Source organism: Cebus imitator, unplaced genomic scaffold (genome assembly GCF_001604975.1).
Source record: "Cebus imitator isolate Cc_AM_T3 unplaced genomic scaffold, Cebus_imitator-1.0 Scaffold32, whole genome shotgun sequence".
Lineage (NCBI taxonomy): Eukaryota > Metazoa > Chordata > Mammalia > Primates > Cebidae > Cebus > Cebus imitator.
The window spans coordinates 389,892-408,661 of NW_016107347.1; the positions used below are offsets into that span (position 1 = coordinate 389,892).

At 44.3% G+C, this 18,770-nt stretch overlaps 1 protein-coding gene across 2 annotated transcripts in view; it reads right to left on the minus strand.

Moving 5' to 3' along the window:
• The window catches only part of HAO2 (hydroxyacid oxidase 2), a 31,693-nt gene extending 22,062 nt beyond the window's left edge, over positions 1-9,631 (minus strand). The window contains exon 1 of one of the 2 annotated variants that reach the window (XM_017524155.2): positions 9,458-9,631. In XM_017524155.2, coding sequence (XP_017379644.1) covers positions 9,458-9,470 — 13 coding nt within the window. In that variant the 5' untranslated portion in view covers positions 9,471-9,631. Of the gene's footprint in view, positions 1-9,400 lie in introns of both variants that reach the window. The other variant, XM_017524154.2, reaches the window with a different exon arrangement.
• Positions 9,632-18,770: the final 9,139 nt, after the last annotated feature.

Below are 18,770 nucleotides of genomic sequence, written 5' to 3' on the forward strand. Positions count from 1 at the left end.
TAGAAATTCCATTTGACCCAGCAATTCCATTACTGGGTATATATCCAAAGGATTATAAATCTTTCTACTATAAGGACACCTGCACACGAATGTTCATTGCAGCACTGTTTACACTAGCAAAGACCTAGAACCAACCCAAATGCCCATCGATGATAGGCTGGACAGGGAAAATGTGGCACATATACACCATGGAATATTATGCAGCCATCAAAAATGATGAGTTTGTGTCCTTTGTAGGGACATGGATGAACCTGGAAACCATCATTCTCAGCAAACTGACACAAGAGCAGAAAATCAAACACCACATGTTCTCACTCATAGGTGGGTGTTGAACAATGAACACAGGGAGGGGAGCGTCACACACTGGGGTCTGTCAGGGGGAAATAGGAGAGGGACAATGGGGATTGGGGAGTTGGGGAGAGATAGCATGGGGAGAAATGCCAGATATAGGTGAAGGGGAGGAAGGCAGCAAATCATACTGCCACGTGTGTACCTATGCACCAATCTTGCATGTTCTTCACATGTACCCCAAAACCAAAAATGCAATAAAAAAAACCAGTGAGGTACGTTTAGCAGGCCAGTGACAAGTAGTTGGAAGTCTAAGAGCAAGGACATTCAGGAGTACCTGTTGCTAACAATCTGAAGTTCAAACTGTCCTGAGCAAGGGAAGGAAGGACGCAGAGGAGCTGGCAGGTTTTTCAAGGAAGACTTCTATTTCTTCAATATTGCAATCTGATTTAACACCAGCCGGATAAAAAGCTGTCTTCTTTTGAAGATTTTATGTGATTCATATGATTTGTGTTGGTGTTGCTTTTGGAGCTCAGGGTTATCAGTGCTTATATTTGTATGGAAACCCCCTAGACAGTCTGTGAGAAATCTCAGGGTGAAAATCGCAGGGTGGGCTGTGGAGATACAATGGGGGAGAAAAGGCAGCCTCTGATGACTGACTTTAAGGTACACTTGCTTGGTGCTCTAGGATGGTGTCCTTCCAGAGCCTCTGTCCTAGTTCTTTAGGAGCTTATGCCAAGTTTCCCAATGGAATGTCAGATAATATCAAGGCTACATTTTACGGGCCGAGTTGGAGATATTAGACTGTTCAAAGTTTGCTGAAAATGCTTTAATCACTCTTCCCTCAAGGATAGTGGATGCAAAGGGTATAGCCTTCACCATAGCGTTGGCGACAACAGCATTGTCATGGGAGAGGCTGAGCTAGAGGAGGCCCTGAGAATGAAGCGGGTGATGAGAGAGAGAAGGATCCCTGAGCTGCGGGAGACTGGGAGAGCGATGTGCAGAGGCAGTGTTGCGTCCAGGGAAGACATGAAACAATGGCATTGGAAAATGCTCCTGTGACTGAAGCAGATGAGCCTCCAATGAGACCCCAGCATGGGGAAGGAAGGGCAGGGGGAAGAACTTGGATTCCCAGGAGCAGCAGGTCAGCCCTCAGAGTAAAATGGGAACCAGACTGTTTTTAACACTGCAGTGACCTGAGGAATCAAAGATGGCATTTGTATAGGAGTGAGGAGAAAAAGAGCCAGTTCAGTTCAGATGCGGCAAGGATTAATTCCTGGTATCTGTCAGCCCAGAATCGGCTCTGGCTTCTTCCCCGAGCCCTTGCACGTTGTAAATCAAGGATGCAGGACTCCTTCTGGACCAGAATGACTGACCCCTTTTTTTGTTTGTTTTATTCTGATTTATGTAATAATAATGTCTCCTCTTTAGCCTGCCATTCCTCAACCATTCTCATCAGCCTTTTTTTCCTTCTCAGTAATGAAAATTCTTTTCTAGACCTGTAAGCATGTTCTATCAAGAGAAGTGTGATGCCTGAGTTCTTCGGAATGGCTTCATTAGTTCATGGAGGGGAGTGACTCAAATTTTTGCTTTACTTAGGAACTTCGTGTATCATAGATTGAAAGAGTTCCTGAGGTCTGGGGTAGGGCATGTTTATGTCAATGACATGCTCACGCTGAAGCTATTGTGACCTAGTTAGGCAATTAGCTACCACTGTCCTGCCTCCCACACATCCTGCCTGTTGAGGATTGGAAGACTATGAGAACAGTTTTGCTGGAGCTGAGAGGGACCCCAGAGAGACAGAGAGATGTGCACAAGTTTGGTAGCACAGTTAAGGAATGAACCCAGGTCTTGTGTCTCCACGTTCCGGGTTCTTTCTGAAATACGATAGGACCCTTGCAATTGCTTCTGGATAGCATGGCAGTACAACCTGGAATTACTTGAGAATTACTTCTCCTCACTTGAGAATTAGCTTATCAGCACAGACCTAAGATTTCTGGAGACCCAACTCATCCACACTAGATTTTATCATGCTGTCTGCACACGGCTATTCTAGTCTCCCGAAGCTCTGTGATCCTTCTTCTCTCCCATCCCCCCGTATCATTCTCAGAGCCTCCTCTATCTGCAGCCTCTCCCACGACAATGCTGTTGTTGGCAATGCTATGGTGATGGCTATAACCTTTGCATCCACTATTCTTGTGGGAATGATAAAATCCGGTGTAGATGAGTTGAGTCTGGACTGTAGCTGAGTCTAGAGGCAGGCTCCTTCAAGGGAGATAGTTTCAGATATTTATTTGAGCAGAGGCAGGCTACATGTCTTTGCTCCAAGTCTCAGCTTCCTCATTTGAAAAAATATACATTTTTGTATATTTTGGCTTAATCTGTGATAGATTTGAAGCCACCTGAAATTAACAGCTGAGCTGAGGTCCTTCAAGTATTCATATTCTGTGCTTCCTTTGCCCATAAATACAAGGAGCTGTTTAGATGAGATCATATGAACATTCTAGTACGGCATTAACTTTGCGGCAATAAAGTATAGAACAGGGAACCAGCACAATATTTAGACATATTTGCCAACACCAAATAGTTGGGTGCTCAAGCCTGCCTTCACTCCTCCTCCCCAGCCTGGGGGACTTTCTTTTCGTGAACACTTCTGGTCCCATGGTACCACCTTATGGCTCCAGTGGATAACGACTTAACCAGTCTTATCACTATTTCCCTTTTGTGAGAGGATAGGTGTGTCACACCCGCTGTTTTTCCTGCTCTCAGACCAGGTAATCAAAAGCCATTTTACTACATAGATGTGCCTCTTCCTCCGTTCTGTTTCTCCAAACTGCTGAGTGGCTTTATCAGGGAAATCTTTCTCACCCTTCCTTCTCTTTTCTTAATCTCTCCCATCTCCTTTGTTTTTCTATTTGCAAACCAAAAATAATTTCATTATGGTAGATAAAATTAATGCTCTGTAGTCCTTTGTATCAAGAAGAACAAAGTGAAACAATTTTGAAGTCCCATTAGACCTAGGAAAGGACTGCAAAAACCTTTGAAAACACCCTCAAAAGCATCAACATTTCTTACTTACATTTCCATTGAATTCTCTCTTCACCTAATTAGGCCTGCTTTTCTTTATCAGCTGCATATACAAGACATTTTTTAAAATGATTTATTACATAATTTTCTTAGTTTTCAGTTTTGGTTAATGACTAGCAATACAGTAACATTGCTTTATAGTCATTTGCATTGCAAATATGCTAATCTTCTGCTACTTTGTGAATCAAGTGGGTATTTTCAGTCACCTGGGGATCCAACTGCTATTTTAATAGCATTCTTTCTATGGGAAAATCTGTTCTGAGTTTCAAACAAATGCCTTCCAAGTAGAGTTTTGGAGCTCAGCCATGCTGTAAACTGTGCTGTTCATAGGGCATTGAAGATAGTTTAGGGAATACTGGGAGATATTGACCCAAATGTTTATAAAGTGTTTTGGAAAATTGAGGATTTTCTTATTCTTTCAAACAGTGGGAATAGGTTGATTATGCAAAAAGTCTTGGAGACAGCATGATGGCACCCTAATATGAATAATAATAACGAAGATATTATTGCAACCATTTATCAAGTGCTTCATGACGTGCCATGCACTGTGTAAATTGCTTTACATGCATGACTGTTTTAAACCTTGTTGTAATATTCAGCACAAACATTATCATCCCCATTTCACATGTGAGAAACCTGAAGTTTCAGAGATTAAAATACTTTGTTCCATATTACATATTTGGTAACGTGTCACGATTCCAGTGGCTTGGCTCTTAAGTACTATAGAAAGAAGAAAATGGGTGCAGCCAAGTGTGGTTTATAGAATGACAGAGTTGGCACAGACTTTAAAGGATTAAAATATCATGGGCATATGCAACTTTGCTTTCTTCAAAAGATCGTAACTCTGTCAAAGTTAAAAAAAAAAAAACTTCATTATTCAGCCAATCACTAAAAGATAACCTCTTACGTTTAATTCTATCTTAACAGTCTGCAGAGCACTCTTCCATACATGACTCCATTTGGTGCTTACAGCAATCCAGAGAGTATATGTATGAGCCCCATGTCATAGATGAAAAAATTAAAGTTCAGAGAATCCATGTGAATTATCCAAGCCAACACAACAGAAGTGGCAAAGCCTGCCCTGGAATCCTTCTGACTTGTTTCCAATGTCTTTCAGCAAGTATGGAGTATCAGTGGCATGGAGGAGACATAAGTCTGTTCTGAATGGTCAGAGAGCTGGATAGAGTGAGTGAGTTTGGTCAATTTCCAGAAAATCCGGGTCATTGGGAAAGGAGTCCTACGTGGTACTGTGAGTTCACTCCTTCTGCCTCTCTATCTGCTCAGCAAGGACAGAATGTGCAAAACAGATCTCAGAATCCACATCGAGCTCCAAAACAGGCCCTGAGCTCTGCCCTGTCCACGACGACCGACTTCAGGTCTTGCAGGTGTACCTCTTCTCACAGTGGCAATCACTGTGTGGTAGCAGAATAAAGAGGAGAAAGGGCAGAGCAGCTGGGGGTGGAAGAGCCCAGTTGTGGAGTGCAGCTCTGTCTCTCTTTGCCTTCCTCCTGGCACCTCTGCCTATGGCAACCACCCAGATTGTGTTTCTGAAGGCCATTGCTTTCTACCGATTAACAGCAGCCAAGGAACTAATGACTGAATGAGTCAGGGGAGTAAAGAAGATGGATTATATCATAAGCTTTGATACTTGGCAAATGGAGGCTGAAATCTCAGCTCTACAGCCTGCTCACAACATGCAAAATGTATTTCTGACAGGAGAATATTAACATCCATCCCATAAGGCCGCCAGAGGACTAAACACTACGGCCCTTACAAGATTTCTAGAACAGTGCCTTGTATAGAGTAGATGGTCAATAAAGGCAGCTCCATGTTCATTATGCCTCCTGTTGATGACATGTGTGATTTCATCTGAGGCTCTGGAAGTTGAAAGCTGCTTCAGGATTTGAGTATTTCTGTCATAGTGTAATTTAAACCTCTGTCAGATTTACTCGTTAGTTTATCCGAGAAGGTTTATTGAGACGCACTCTCAGCCAGGAGGGTGGAGGCATTTATTGCTCCCCACGTGCTTAACATTTCCCTGTTGCTTAAATACAGGCAGGGCTCTGTGACTAGTTCTTCTGCCAATGGACTGAGAGCGGGAATTGTAGGCTGCTGAGTTTGACTGGCAGACTCTGTCTGAGCGACAGATGGCAAAAGTACGCAGACATAGATGTTTTGCTTGTGTGCGTGGCTAGGGGACTTTGCAGCTTACAGATCTTGAAGTGGGAGTCTGGTTGTGAAGCTCAGGACCTGGTGCCCTTGAGTGAGGAATGCTGCACTGGATCACAGATCATGAAGGAACCCTTGAAAATGAAGGTGAAGAGACTGTGCGGTCAGTAAGTCAAGACGTCATTAGTGCCTGCTCAGGATTTCCAAGTTTGAGGGAATCACCCCTCCTTGTCCAGGCTAAGGCTTCACCACAGGACAGATGTTATCAGCACAACAGAAACAGTATATAAGTGTATTGAAACAGCTGCTTAAAGCTAGCTCAGCCTCAGTTTTGCAGGCTCAATGAAAGGACTTAATACAGACTGTTGTTTTCCATAACCCATGATTCTCAGCAGAAGGCACGCTAGAGGTAGACCAAGTGAGGAGAAATCTTAAGTAGCATTATGCACTAGGGCAACGGGTCCCAGTAATACCTCTAACGTTATAGGCCTCAGTCAAGGCTGCTCTGGCCCCGCTATACACAGCAGACCCTAAAAAGGGAAGGGAGTCCAGGCGCGATGGCTCACGCCTATAATCCCAGCACTTTGGGAGGCCAAGGCAGGTGGATCATGAGGTCAAGAGATCGAGACCATCCTGGTCAGCAAGTGAAACCCCGTCTCTACTAAAAATACAAAAATTAGCTGGGCATGGTGGTGCACACCTGTGGTCCCAGCTACTCAGGAGGCTGAGGCAGGAGAATTGCTTGAACCCAGGAGGCGGAGGTTGCAGTGAGCTGAGATTACGCCATTGCACTCCAGCCTGGGTAACAAGAGCGAAACTCCGTCTCAAAAAAAAAGAAAGAAAGAAAGAAAGAAAGGGAGAAGGAGCCATCACCTACCTTACCGCCTTCTCCATCTCCCTCAGTCTCACTGTTACAGAGTAGAAGTGCCACAGAGGAGACAGAAATTCTCCCCGAACCCCCTCCTCCAATAAATTAGAAAAAAGAGGAAAGATACGCTACAGCTACAGGACCCTGTCTCAGGCCATCGGTGCTAGAAGAGGAGCTCTTAGCCTGCCCCGTAACGCAAGATCGACACGGCAATCCAGTACACGAACACATTTCTTTTGACACTTTCAAAGAGATAAGAAGAAACATGAGAGCAAACGGAGCCACTAGCCCATTTATGAAAAGATTAACCAAGGCCATAGCAGACAACTGCTATATGACTCCGTAAGACTAGTCAATACTAGCTAAAACAACTTTAGAGCCCAGCCAATCCCTCCTCTAGAAGGCAGAATGTGACAAGTTGTGCAAACTACAAGCCAACCAGAATCAAGCGGCCAGGCAAGACGTAACAGCTGCTATGCTCCAGGAGAGGGGCTCCTATTCCAACTACGACAACAAATAAATTTTGTTCCCCAAGACTCTGCACAGGTGTCTTTGTGCTCTCTTGAGGCTTAAGACTGAATTCCCCAAAGTGAAGTTCAATGAAGATCCTTTATAAATATTCAACCAAGGTCTCAGGAGCCATTTGTTGAATTTATTAATCAGTTAACCCAGGCAATTAAAAGACAAATTTGTCATGCCCAGGGTGCTGATCTCTTACTGTTGCAATTAGCTTATGAAAACACTAAGGTGAATTGCCAGCAAGCCATGCAGTCAATCACAGGAAAGACAGCTACTGCCAAGGAACTAATACGAGCCCGCCAACTGGTAGGAGCTAAGACACACAAAGCCAAAATATCAGCTATGGCATTAAGGCCTCCTAAAATGAAAAAGGAGAGAAACCCAAATTGTTTACTATGCAGAGAGCCAAGTTATATGAAGAAGGAAGGCCCCAATAGTAGAGACCAAAGTAACTCAGAGAAAGAACCCCCTTCTATATGCCCCCAATGTGAGAAGAGGGAACATTAAGCAAACCAATGCAAGTCCAGATTTGATAAAAACAAGCGATCAGAAAGGAAACTTCAAGTGGCCAGCCCCAAGCCCCACTCTCAACTAAGGCAATGCCAGCGGTGTTCCTTAGTCAGATGGAAAGCCCACTGTCCTCTCGCTCAGAGCGGTCACCACTAGGAGTGCAAGACTGGATTAGTCTGTCCCAGTGAATTAGGGCTAAAAGAAGAAGACCCCAAAACGGTTGCAACCACGATCAAAAGCGCACTGCCTCCAAGAACAGTAAGATTAGTCCTAATGTGATCACCAAACTAATTGATACCTTTGACTTAGGGGTAAGATATTAGTAATGATAGAATGTCAAACTCTGCCTATTCTTGTCCCTATGTCAAAGGTAGCTGTTACTGCTCTTACCATACTAAGTCCTCAACACCCAAATTAAAAAAAAAAAAAAAAAAAAAAGAAGTTTTAGACACACAGGAGTCACAAGAGTATATTAGAACCAATTAATCACTGATCAGAGATCCATGATTACCTTGAAAATTAGAAATAAGAATTTTACTTGCTTATTAGACACAAAGGCAGACATTTTTGTCATTAGTGGTCAAAACTGGCTAGAAACTTGGCCTTAAGTCACTCAGAAACAAAAAATTGTCAGCACCAAAGAAGCACACACAGCCAAGCAGAGCATGGACCCATGAACATGCTGCGATTTGAAGAAAAGGACAGCAGTTATACAGCCTCTGATTATGCCCATCCCTGTCCATCATTAAAGACAAGACCTATTAGCCCAATAAAGAGTCACTCTGCAGACCCGTTTCTAATAATAGTCACTGTCGTTATTCCAGGCCAAGGACTGAAGAGCTGGTATGTGACCTCCAGCTCTGTTTCCTTCTCTGCAGTGATCCTCCGTCCTCTGGAAGGCAGAGCTGTAAGAGAAAGGCCACTTGGGTCCCCAAATTGCCATTTGGAAAGGAATAGCCCTGGAGATGAGCTGATATTGTATGAGGAAGGAATAAATATTTACGTGTTATCTCACTAGGTTTTCAAGGTTTTTTCTTTACTATAACATAGCCTAATCTAACATAATATATCAAGGCATTATGTTGAACACTAGAGATTTGGGGGGAAAAAAACCCAAAACCTTTATCACATCAGACTCTGCTCTCAAGAAGCTTACAGTAGAAGACAGACTTTAATAGCTGATTATTTGACAGTCTCAAATTATATCCTACAAATGATGCTGCACTCAATCTATTCTAGACAAACGCCAATTCTCATCTATCTTTAAATTAGGCTGTTCCTATCTATCTCATGGGAATCTTGTGAAAATCAAAGGATCTTGTGAAATGCAGAATATAGCAGTAAGAATAAAAGCTTTGGCGATTTTGCTTCCTGCTAATAGACTTTCTATTCTGTTCCATTGATCTATTGTCTGTCTTTATTCCAGTACTTCCCTGTCTTCACCAGTGTTCTTCAGCGGTTCTCCCCAGGTTGATCTGTAGATCCAACATAATCCAATCACGATCCCAGAGGCTCTTCATTAGAGGGACTTTGTAACCTGTTTGTTCCAAATAAGCTTATTGCCCAAAGGAGCTACGCTGTTTGGGACATATTAACTTTTTTACTTTTCTAGGTACAGTAGCCTTGTCACTGTTTTCCTCTGCCTGTGGCCAGGAAGCAGTGGTCAAAATACTAAATATATCTCTGAAGGCAATGGCTGTACCTTTTAGGTTTTCAGAACGCTGTCAAGTAAAAACATTTTAACCCATTTTTCCTCCTACAGACACCCACATATATTCCACCACAGAATTCTAAGACTTAACTTCCTAGACTTAACCTGGTATGATTTTGAAACAAAGTCTTCCTTTGCCCATGACCCCCGAGTTCCCTAACACCTGTCTCCCTAGGACCCTCTTTGCCAAGGTCCTTGCCTTGCATCCTCCCAGTTGGCTTCCGTGATATCTCCCATTCCCACCCTACCTGCCACTTCATCTCCTTTCTCAGTTCCAAGCACACAGAACACGCTCAGTGACAAACCTGATTCTGACATCTCCCAGTCCTCAGGGAAAGAGGTGTTTAGAGGCAGCCACTCAAAGCCTGGCTCACTGCTGGAGGTGTTAGGAAACACACCACGTCACTACCCACAGTTCATGCTAAAGAACAGGCTGAAGGCTCCAAGTTAATCTTTTAATGAAAACATCCTGCTCGGCAGTAAATAAACAACTAGGCCAGAGCAAGGCTGACTTTGAAAGAATTGTTGCTGGCTTTGCAAATTTACTTCAAAATTAAGTAAAGTTTTATTACCAAATTCAACTTCAAAGTGAACAAATGGTTTCTTTTCTCTCAAACTTTACATTGTCCTCTGCTCACCACAGATTGTTAGAGGTAGGGAGTGGGTGATTTCAGGTAGGAAATTACCAAAGTCCCCATGTTGGAGAAGGAGGGGCTTGTTTGTGGAGATGGGTTAGGGGTGGGAGAAGAAGAAGCACAGCCTGGGAGCCCGTGGGCAGGATAGCGGTGAGGACACAGGCCGGGACAGCCTGAGCTTTGGGAATTTGAAGGGTGCACAGTGTAGAACGCTCCCTGCCCACAAAACTGTCCTGGGAAATTAATTATGTCTAGATTAATATGGGAAGCAGGGAGAACACTGAAATGTTTGAGTGGAAAATTATTCAGGAATGTAGAAGAAATGTCAGGAAAAGCTGACTTAAAAGTGCATGGGAAAACAGAATGAATTTCTCCGGAACAGTTCCATGGGATCCCAGTACGGTCTCTAATTTCTCCAGGTCCCTTCATCTCCACTCCTTAGTTGTGGGTCCCTTGCAACGCTCCTCAGTATTGCCACAGCTCACATGTGTGACGTGCTTACGCCAGACACACACTACAAGTATCACTTCGTTTCATCTTCACAGAAAGATCTTTTCAAGATTGCCTCTTTTTCAGAAGAGACAATGAGATTAATGAACGTGCCCAAAGCCTTTCAGCAGTCATGAGCAGAATGGGGATTTGAACCTAGCCTGTAGCCAACACACAGAGGCAGGCAGAAACCCTGAGCTGTACCAATGACCATAGCAGTGGGGCTTGCCTGTCCTTTAAAATCTGTACTCAGAGTGCAAAATAACGAACTTCCCGCTGGCTTGTCATACCATCCCCACTCAAGGCTCATTGGTTGTTTATTTGGAGGGTAACCGCTACCCGCTATCTAGCCACTAGAGGACAGCATTACCTCAAAAATGCTTTCAAAGGCAGCCATAATCTGGGTTCTGGAAATTTCTTTTCCATAGCAATTTTGACACCCTCCATAATCAGCCTTGAGGCCATGTCCTCAGTCAGCTCTCACAGTCCCCTGATCCAGAACCTCCCTTGCTGTCTTCCAGACTTGGAATCTGTCCCTCCCTTCCGGAAGGAAGCGTGGTGATGAGGACACCCTGGAACATGGTGCTCCAACTCCAAACTGCAGCTACTCACTCACCTCCACATGTTACTTAAAGTCTTGGCGCCTCAGCGTCCTCATAACACCTCCCACACTGTAATGAAAAGTCGCAAGTTAATACTTAGAAGGTGCTGGTAGTGGTAGAACAGTACCTTCTAAGGTAATAATTGACTTTATTCAGGTGGTCATGGGTACCCACTGAGCAATATGCCTGCTTATTTCAGATGAAGAGAAATGTCGGGTCATTCTTGAGCTATCGTGACCCAGTCTCTTAGAAAGCAAATACAGTTTCACAGTAGAATAGACTGCCAAAATTCTTCATGATGGAGGGGATTAAAAGCATGCTAGGTCCTTCTGATCACTGTGGCCCTGTCCTAACCCAGCCATCCATTTTGTTTGAGGTGATTCTGGAAGTCAGGATGAACCCTGAACTGTGCAGTCCGTGCTCAAGTCCGTCAGGGTTAAAGATGAACACTTTGGTGCTGTGGTCAGTTTAACATTAGGTTGGGGAAAAAGTAACTGTGGTTTTGTTATTAAAAGTAATTAATGCAACCTTGGGTTGTTGCAAACTGAAGCCAAACCAGTCATAGATGGCTAAGTCAAACTGAAGACCATTCACACATTCCTGCAGCCACCAAGCCCCTAGTAGGTTACGAGCCCTTTGTAATGGCTACATAGTGGATGGGGGCAGCTGTGCAGAGTGAGATACAGGAAGATCTGGAAAGAAAGGCCAAAGGTGGGCCTGCTGGAGACCTTGGTCCAAGGCCAGTGACTTCCGGCATAGGATTGCATTGTTTGCGCTGGCTTTATAGGGTCTAAAGTAGGAAGGAAGTGTGTCCCTCTAGCTGCTGAGCTTGCTACATAGATCAGATTTGACTGGAAGAAGATGGGGTTTCTGGATGTGGAAATGAGTTAGATAGCAAGAGCTGGGATTACAGAACCTTCCAAGATCACGGAGAAAGTCAGTTGCTGGGTACAAGTAAAACGATCAGGATTTCTGGATCTGCTGGGTGTCTGGGGTCAAGGACATGGGTGCCTATGTGTGACATGCTGTGGGATCCACTCTCAACAGCCTGTTGATGTGAGAGTCACTGGCTTCTTGGAGCCAGTTTGTATTCTTCAAGGGGTTTATGTTGATCTGGGATCAAACACAACTTCCATGTCAGATGGCTTCAGCAGGAGAGAAAGCTTCTTCTACTGAGAAAGCAGAAATGTCCTCCCTAAAGTCACCTAATATTGTGACATCCTCTGTGCTCAGACACTCAGCACTGTGTGCTGAGCAATGATAAGGTGTGTAAAGGGCCTAGCATGGCACTTAGTACCAGTAAATGCTCAATGAATGGTTGCATTATCTTCAATAATAATAACTAATAACACTTATATAGCATTTACTAGGTGGCAGGCAGTGTTTTAAGGGTTTGTTAGTTCTTCACTCATTCGGTAGGGATAATTATTATCTCTGTTTTCAGATATGGAAGCAGAGACCAGGCATTCTGTAATTCAGAGCCAGCCATTCTGGCCCCATAGTCCACACTTAACCATGGTACTTTTAATTAATGCTATAAAGAGCTGCCCATAGGAGACCAGAACAGGGTCAGATGGCTTCCGGCCAGGGTGACCCAGGAATACTGCCAGAATAGGCAGCTGTTTCAGCTGGCCCTTTCACATAAATTGAACTCTATTTTCTTCTACCAACCCTAGTCCTTGGGTCTGAAACTGAGTCCACAGGTCCTGCTGTTACGTGAGCTGAAGTATGGCCATTTAGCCAAGGCTGTGGGCCTGCTGAACCAAGAGCTTGCAGGGAGTGGGAAGCCAGTGGTTAAGCTGGTGAGAAACTCTTCAAGGCTATCCAAGTCTTCAGGAAAGTTCTAATAGCCCACTGGAAGACTTTTGCTCTGCCTACATCAAAGCCCATTTTTAAAAAGCCTCTGCTTTGTACTCGTTGTTCCTTCATTCTGGAACATACTAATCACTCCTCATCCTTAGGACTCAGGTGATGTGTTTCTTCATTCATGAAGCCTTCCTCAGTGCCTGTGGGCAGAGCTGGCTCTGTGTGTGTATGTGTGTGTGTGGTTGCGTGAGTGTATGTGTGCGTGTGCAGACATGTATGTGTGTGAGAGAGGGAGAGAGAGAGAAGCTTATCATTGTCACACGATATTGCAGTTTGTCATTACAGTGTGGCTTTTTCAGGACTTTGAGTCCTTGAAGCCAGGAGCCATGTTGCATTCATTCTTGAATCCCACTGCCCAGCACAGAGCCTGGTACACAGTAGGTGCATGATGATTGTTGTGGAATTAGAGAACAGATTTTAAAACCCGAATTCTCAAAGAAGCAGGGGATAGGATGCAGTCAGCCTTACTTATACCAATCTCTGCCCAGTCTCATCCTGCTCTCTGCTTTCTACCATGGTCTCCCCTGAAAGCATATGGCCAACTTAGTGAAAAGGTCAGGGCATCTTGATCTTGGACTAACGTTTACATTTTTTAACTCTCAAGGACGTCGACATATCCAGCAGCTGAACTCCAAGTGAGCACACCAGGTTATGTTAGTACACTCAGCTTCATGAGGGGTAGCTTTATTAAGTTCTAAAAATCTAGTGAGACCCTCAGTCCCTTGCCCATATGGATACCACCTACTCCCAGTTACAGCCTAATATGGTTAGGCTGTGTCCCCACCCAAATTTCAACTTGAACTGTATCTCCCAGAATTCCTAGCAACCCAAGGTTGCCTTAATTACTTTTAATGGCAAAACCACAGTTACTTTCACAGCAACCTAATATTAACCTGTTGCGGGAGGGACCTATGGGGAGATAATTAAGTCACGGGGCCAGTCTTTTCCATGCTATTCTCGTGATAGTGAATAACTATCATGAGATCTGATGCATTTATCAGGGGTTTCCGTTTTTGCTTCTTCCTCATTTTCTCCTGCTGCCGTCATGTAAGAAATGCCTTTTGCCTCCTGCTATGATCCTGAGACCTCCCCAGCCATGTGGAACTGTCCAATGAAACCTCTTTTTCTTCCCAGTCTCGGGTATGTCTTTATCAGATAGCAGCATAAAAGCGGACTTATACAGTAAATTGGTACCATTGGGCGGGGCATTACTGCAAAGACACCCAAACCCGTGGAAGTGACTTTGGAGCCAGGTAACAGGCAGAGGTTGGAACTACTTGGAGGGCTCAGAAGAAGACAGAAAAGTGTGGGAAAGTTTGGAACTTTCTAGAAGCTTGAATAGCTTTGCCCAGAATGCTGACAGGGATATGGACAATATGGTCCAGGCTGAGGTGGTCTCAGGTGGAGAGGAGGAACTTCTTGGGAACTAGAGCCAAAATGACTCTTGTTATGTTTTAACAAAGAGACGGGCGGCATGTTGCCCCTGCTCTAGAGATCTGTGGAACTTTGAACTTGAGAGAGATGATTTAGGGTATCTGGTGGAAGAAATTTCTAAGCAGCAAAGCATTCAAGAGGTGACTTGGGTGTTGTTAAAAGCATTCCATCTTAAAGGGCAACAGAGCATAAACATTCAGAAAACTTTCAGCCTGATGATGCAGTAGAAAAAAAATCATTTTTTGAGGAGAAATTCAAGCCTGCTGCAAAAATTTGCGTATCAAGGAGCCTAATGTTAATCCCCAAGACCACAGGGAAAATGTCTCCAGGCCACGTCCGACACCTTCACGGCAGCCCCTCCCAGCAGACCACGGGAAAATGTCTCCAGGCCATGTCCGACACCTTCACGGCAGCCCCTCCCAGCAGACCAAGGGGAAAATGTCTCCAGGCCATGTCCGACACCTTCACGGCAGCCCCTCCCAGCAGGCCACGGGGAAAATGTCTCCAGGCCACGTCCGACACCTTCACAGCAGCCCCTCCCAGCAGGCCACGGGGAAAATGTCTCCAGGCCATGTCCGACACCTTCACGGCAGCCCCTCCCAGCACAAGCCCTGAAGCCCAGGAGGAAAAAGTGGTTTCATGGGTGGGGCCCAGGGTCCCTATGCTGTCTGCAGCCTGGGGACTTGGTGCGCTGTGTCTCAGCTGCTCCAGCAGTGGCTGAAGGAGGCCAAGGTACAGCTCAGGCTGTGGCTTCAGAGGGTGCAAGCCCTACGCCTTAGCAGCTTCTATGCTGTGTTGAGCCTGCAGGTGCGCAGAAGTCAAGAATTGAGGTCTGGAAACCTCCACCCAGATATCAGATGTGTGGAAACGCCTGGATGCCCAGGTGAACGCTTGCTTCAGGGGTGGCATTTAAGGCTTGAAGCATAAAAGAAAGAAGTAGAAGAGAAGGCAGGAGTGGAGACAGAACACGGCTCTGATCTTCCAGTAGCTGAAATCACCTTAGGTTTCATTTACATTGGAATCTAATTTACACACCGTAAAATAAATCCATGTTAAGCTTTGGCAAGACAGGCGTCACTACCACCATATTCAAGATAACTGAACATTTTCGTCATCACAGAAAGTTTTCTTGTCTTTTCCCAGGCAATGCTGTTTCAGTCACGAAGGCATACACTGTTCTGACTTCTCTCATTATCACATAGAATTTCAAATTGTTGCTCTACGATTTCAAATTATTGGGATAAATTAAATATGCATGTGTGTATGTATGCATGTATGTATTTATGACTCCTTTGCTCAACATGCTTTTGAGAGTCATCTGTGTTTTGCTCGCCTGAGTACTTCACTGTATTTCCCATTGCTCGGCACTGTTCTATCATATGAATCTAATGCACATTGGTTTTATCCATTCATCTGTTGGCGGGCATTCGAATGGTTTCCAGTTTGGGGGCCTATGATGAATAAAACCACTGTGAATACTCTTACACAATTTTTTGCGACTATATTTTATTTCTCTTAAAGTCTTCATAGTAAAGTTGGTGAGTAACAAGGCAGATGTATTTTTAACTGCAAGAAAAAGTAGTCCCATTTTACGTTCCTGCCTTGAAAGCATACAAGTTCTAGTTATTTTACTTCACTTAGGCTTCATTCTAGTAGCACATAGCCACTGATTAGAGAGCAAGTACAACCATCAGGCTGGTTTCTATAAACCAATTTCACAGGGTCTTCTGCCTCTCAGGAGATGCTTCACCCTTGAATGACCCTGACGGGAGAAGGGTTTTTCACTCACTGGGACCTTCAGCCCAGCATGCAAATTTGGGAAGATTATTCAAAGAGCAGTGAGCAAGGAAGGCAGAGTAGCTCAGCCCACCGTGCAGGGTCAAAATCAACATGCAATTTGATGCAGATGATAGAGCCACATCGCCATCGTATCCAGGAATGGCTTTGTAGCAAGTCACTATTCCATCCCCGAAAGTAATCAGAGAATGTATTTGCAGTTTGTTAGCTAATTGTTCCCATACTGAGCCCAGATCTTAACTAAATGATCTTAATCAAGTGACATTTAAATGTAGGCTCTCTGATATGAAAGTTATCGTGCTCCTATTTGGGTAGCAGAGTTTAATTTAATTTGCCTAAGATTGCAGCTGATTTCTGAGATCCTGAAAACAAATCTGATGCACATATCACAAGATATGATGTAAATGGTGAGAAGACAGGGACTTTCCACGTAGGAGGGGCATGCTGCACACCAGCTGCCCAACATCCAGCAAGTTACATCGCTGTTGCTGGCTTCCGGGGACTCAAAACCAAAGTGGGAAGCGTAATTCCTGTTACTAGCCACCTATCACCTAGATGAGGGTGAGAGTCAAATACGAAACAGTTGCATTCACATCCTACCAAGAGCTTGACCAAATCTGGGTTTAACTTTCCAAATCTGGGTTTTCATACCCATGAAATAAAGATAATAATATGTGCCTTACTGAGTTGTTGTAAGAATTAGGTAATGTAGATACCATCATAGGGGTGCACAGTAAACGAAAACCTCAATATTAAGTAGGCTTCTTGTCTGAATTATACAAGGGGGCCATTAAGCAAATGCATATTAACTTGGCTGACAACCAGCCTTTGTTAGGTGCCTACTCTGGACCAGGTACATGGTTTATTCTGTTGATAAATCTCACACTACCTGGGCTGTGATTTCTTACCCAAGTTTCAACCTCCCACGTGTTCCTGATCCTCGGGTCATACGGGGCCAATTTCTCTTCAATATTAAAAAGAAAACTGGCGCTGGCTCCCATATCACATAGAATTTGGAGTTTCTATTGCTCCCTTCCATATTTCCATGGATTCTCAGAAGATGAACATTGTTTTTAGATACTTCGTAAGTTCCAGCTTCTGCTGAATTCCTGATCTCTGTTTATATCTTGCCTCCTGTAGCTGCTTGCTTTTTTTCATTCTCCACTGGCCCAAATGTAAAACACATTTCCTTTTCTCCTTAATTAAGATTATTTTCTTTTTCTTTTCCTTTTTTTTTTTTTTTTTTCTGAGACGGAGTTTCGCTCTTGTTACCCAGGCTGGAGTGCAATGGTGCAATCTCGGCTCACCGCAACCTCCGCCTCCTGGGTTCAGGCAATTCTCCTGCCTCAGCCTCCTGAGTAGCTGGGATCACAGGCACGCGCCTCCATGCCCAGCTAATTTTTTGTAGTTTTAATAGAGACAGGGTTTCACCATGTTGACCAGGATGGTCTCGATCTCTTGACCTCGTGATCCACCCGCCTCAGCCTCCCAAAGTGCTGGGATTACAGGCGTGAGCCACCGCGCCTGGCTACAACATTATTTTTTTTTTAATTTAAACAATCATTTTAATTAGATGCAAGCATGTGACCCAATTATGTGCTCTGGTCTGTTTATGTGTGAATATATACATATGAAGTTGCATATTTTTATCACAGAATACTATGTTTTAACCTTTCTGGTACAGTTAGGATAGTATATTGTTTGTTTGTTTGTTTTGAGATAGTCTTGCTCTGTTGCCAGTCTGGGGTGCAGTGGAGCTAACTCGGCTCACTGCAGCCTCAGCCTCCTGGGTTCAAGCAATTCTTCTGCCTCAACCTCCCACGTAGCTGGGATTACAGGTGCATGCCACCACACCTAATTTTTGTATTTTTAGTAGAGATGGGGTTTCGCTAAGTTGGCCAGGATGGTCTCGATCTCTTGACCTCTTGATTTGCCTGCCTTGGCCTCCCGAAGTGCTGGGATTACAGGCGTGAGCTACCACACCTGGCCTATTGATTTTTATAATAATGTGCAGAGGTCGGTTAAACTGTGAGTTTAATCTGAGGATGGTAAAGGGGCAGCGATTACGCCTGTGTCATAGAAAGAGGTGTTGGTCTGGTGGTGTCGTGAACCGGCGTTAAGGTTGTTGTGTCAGTGAACTCGAGAAACAGCTTTACATTCCTCTGGCTTCTCATTGTTCCCTATGCACTCAGCAGAAGCTATGCCTTGCATACCGATACTATTATTCTGTTTTTCACTTTCAGTACAGCGTTCAATAAATCACATGAAACATTCAACCATTCATTATAAAACAGCTTGTGTTCGATGATTTTGCCTACTGTAGGCTAATAATGTAAGTGTTCTGAGCATGTTTAAGGTAAGCTAGGGCTAACCCCATTGTAGACGGAGGAGCATCTGTATATGGAAATGAGCGACAGAGTTTCTGAGATGTGGCTGAAGTTGCACCTGGAACTGGAAGCTGTCGTTATCGGGAATGGATGGGTGGACAATAAGGGGAGGAGAATTTGCCATAAGAGGACGAGATGGGCTCCATATTGGACCAGGGGTTTTCTAAGACAGTAAAGATTAAAAAGAGTCTCTTCTATCTGGGTGTGGTGGCTCATGCCTATAATCCCAGCACTCTGGGAGGTCAAGATGGCTGAACCACTTGAGTCCAAGACTTTGAAACTAGCCTGGGCAACATAGAAAGACCCCACCTCAGGAAGAAAGGAAGGAAGGAAGAAAGGAAGGAAGGAAGGAGGAAGGGAGGGAGGGAGGGAAGGAAGGAAAGAAGGAAGGAAGGAAGGAAGGAGGAA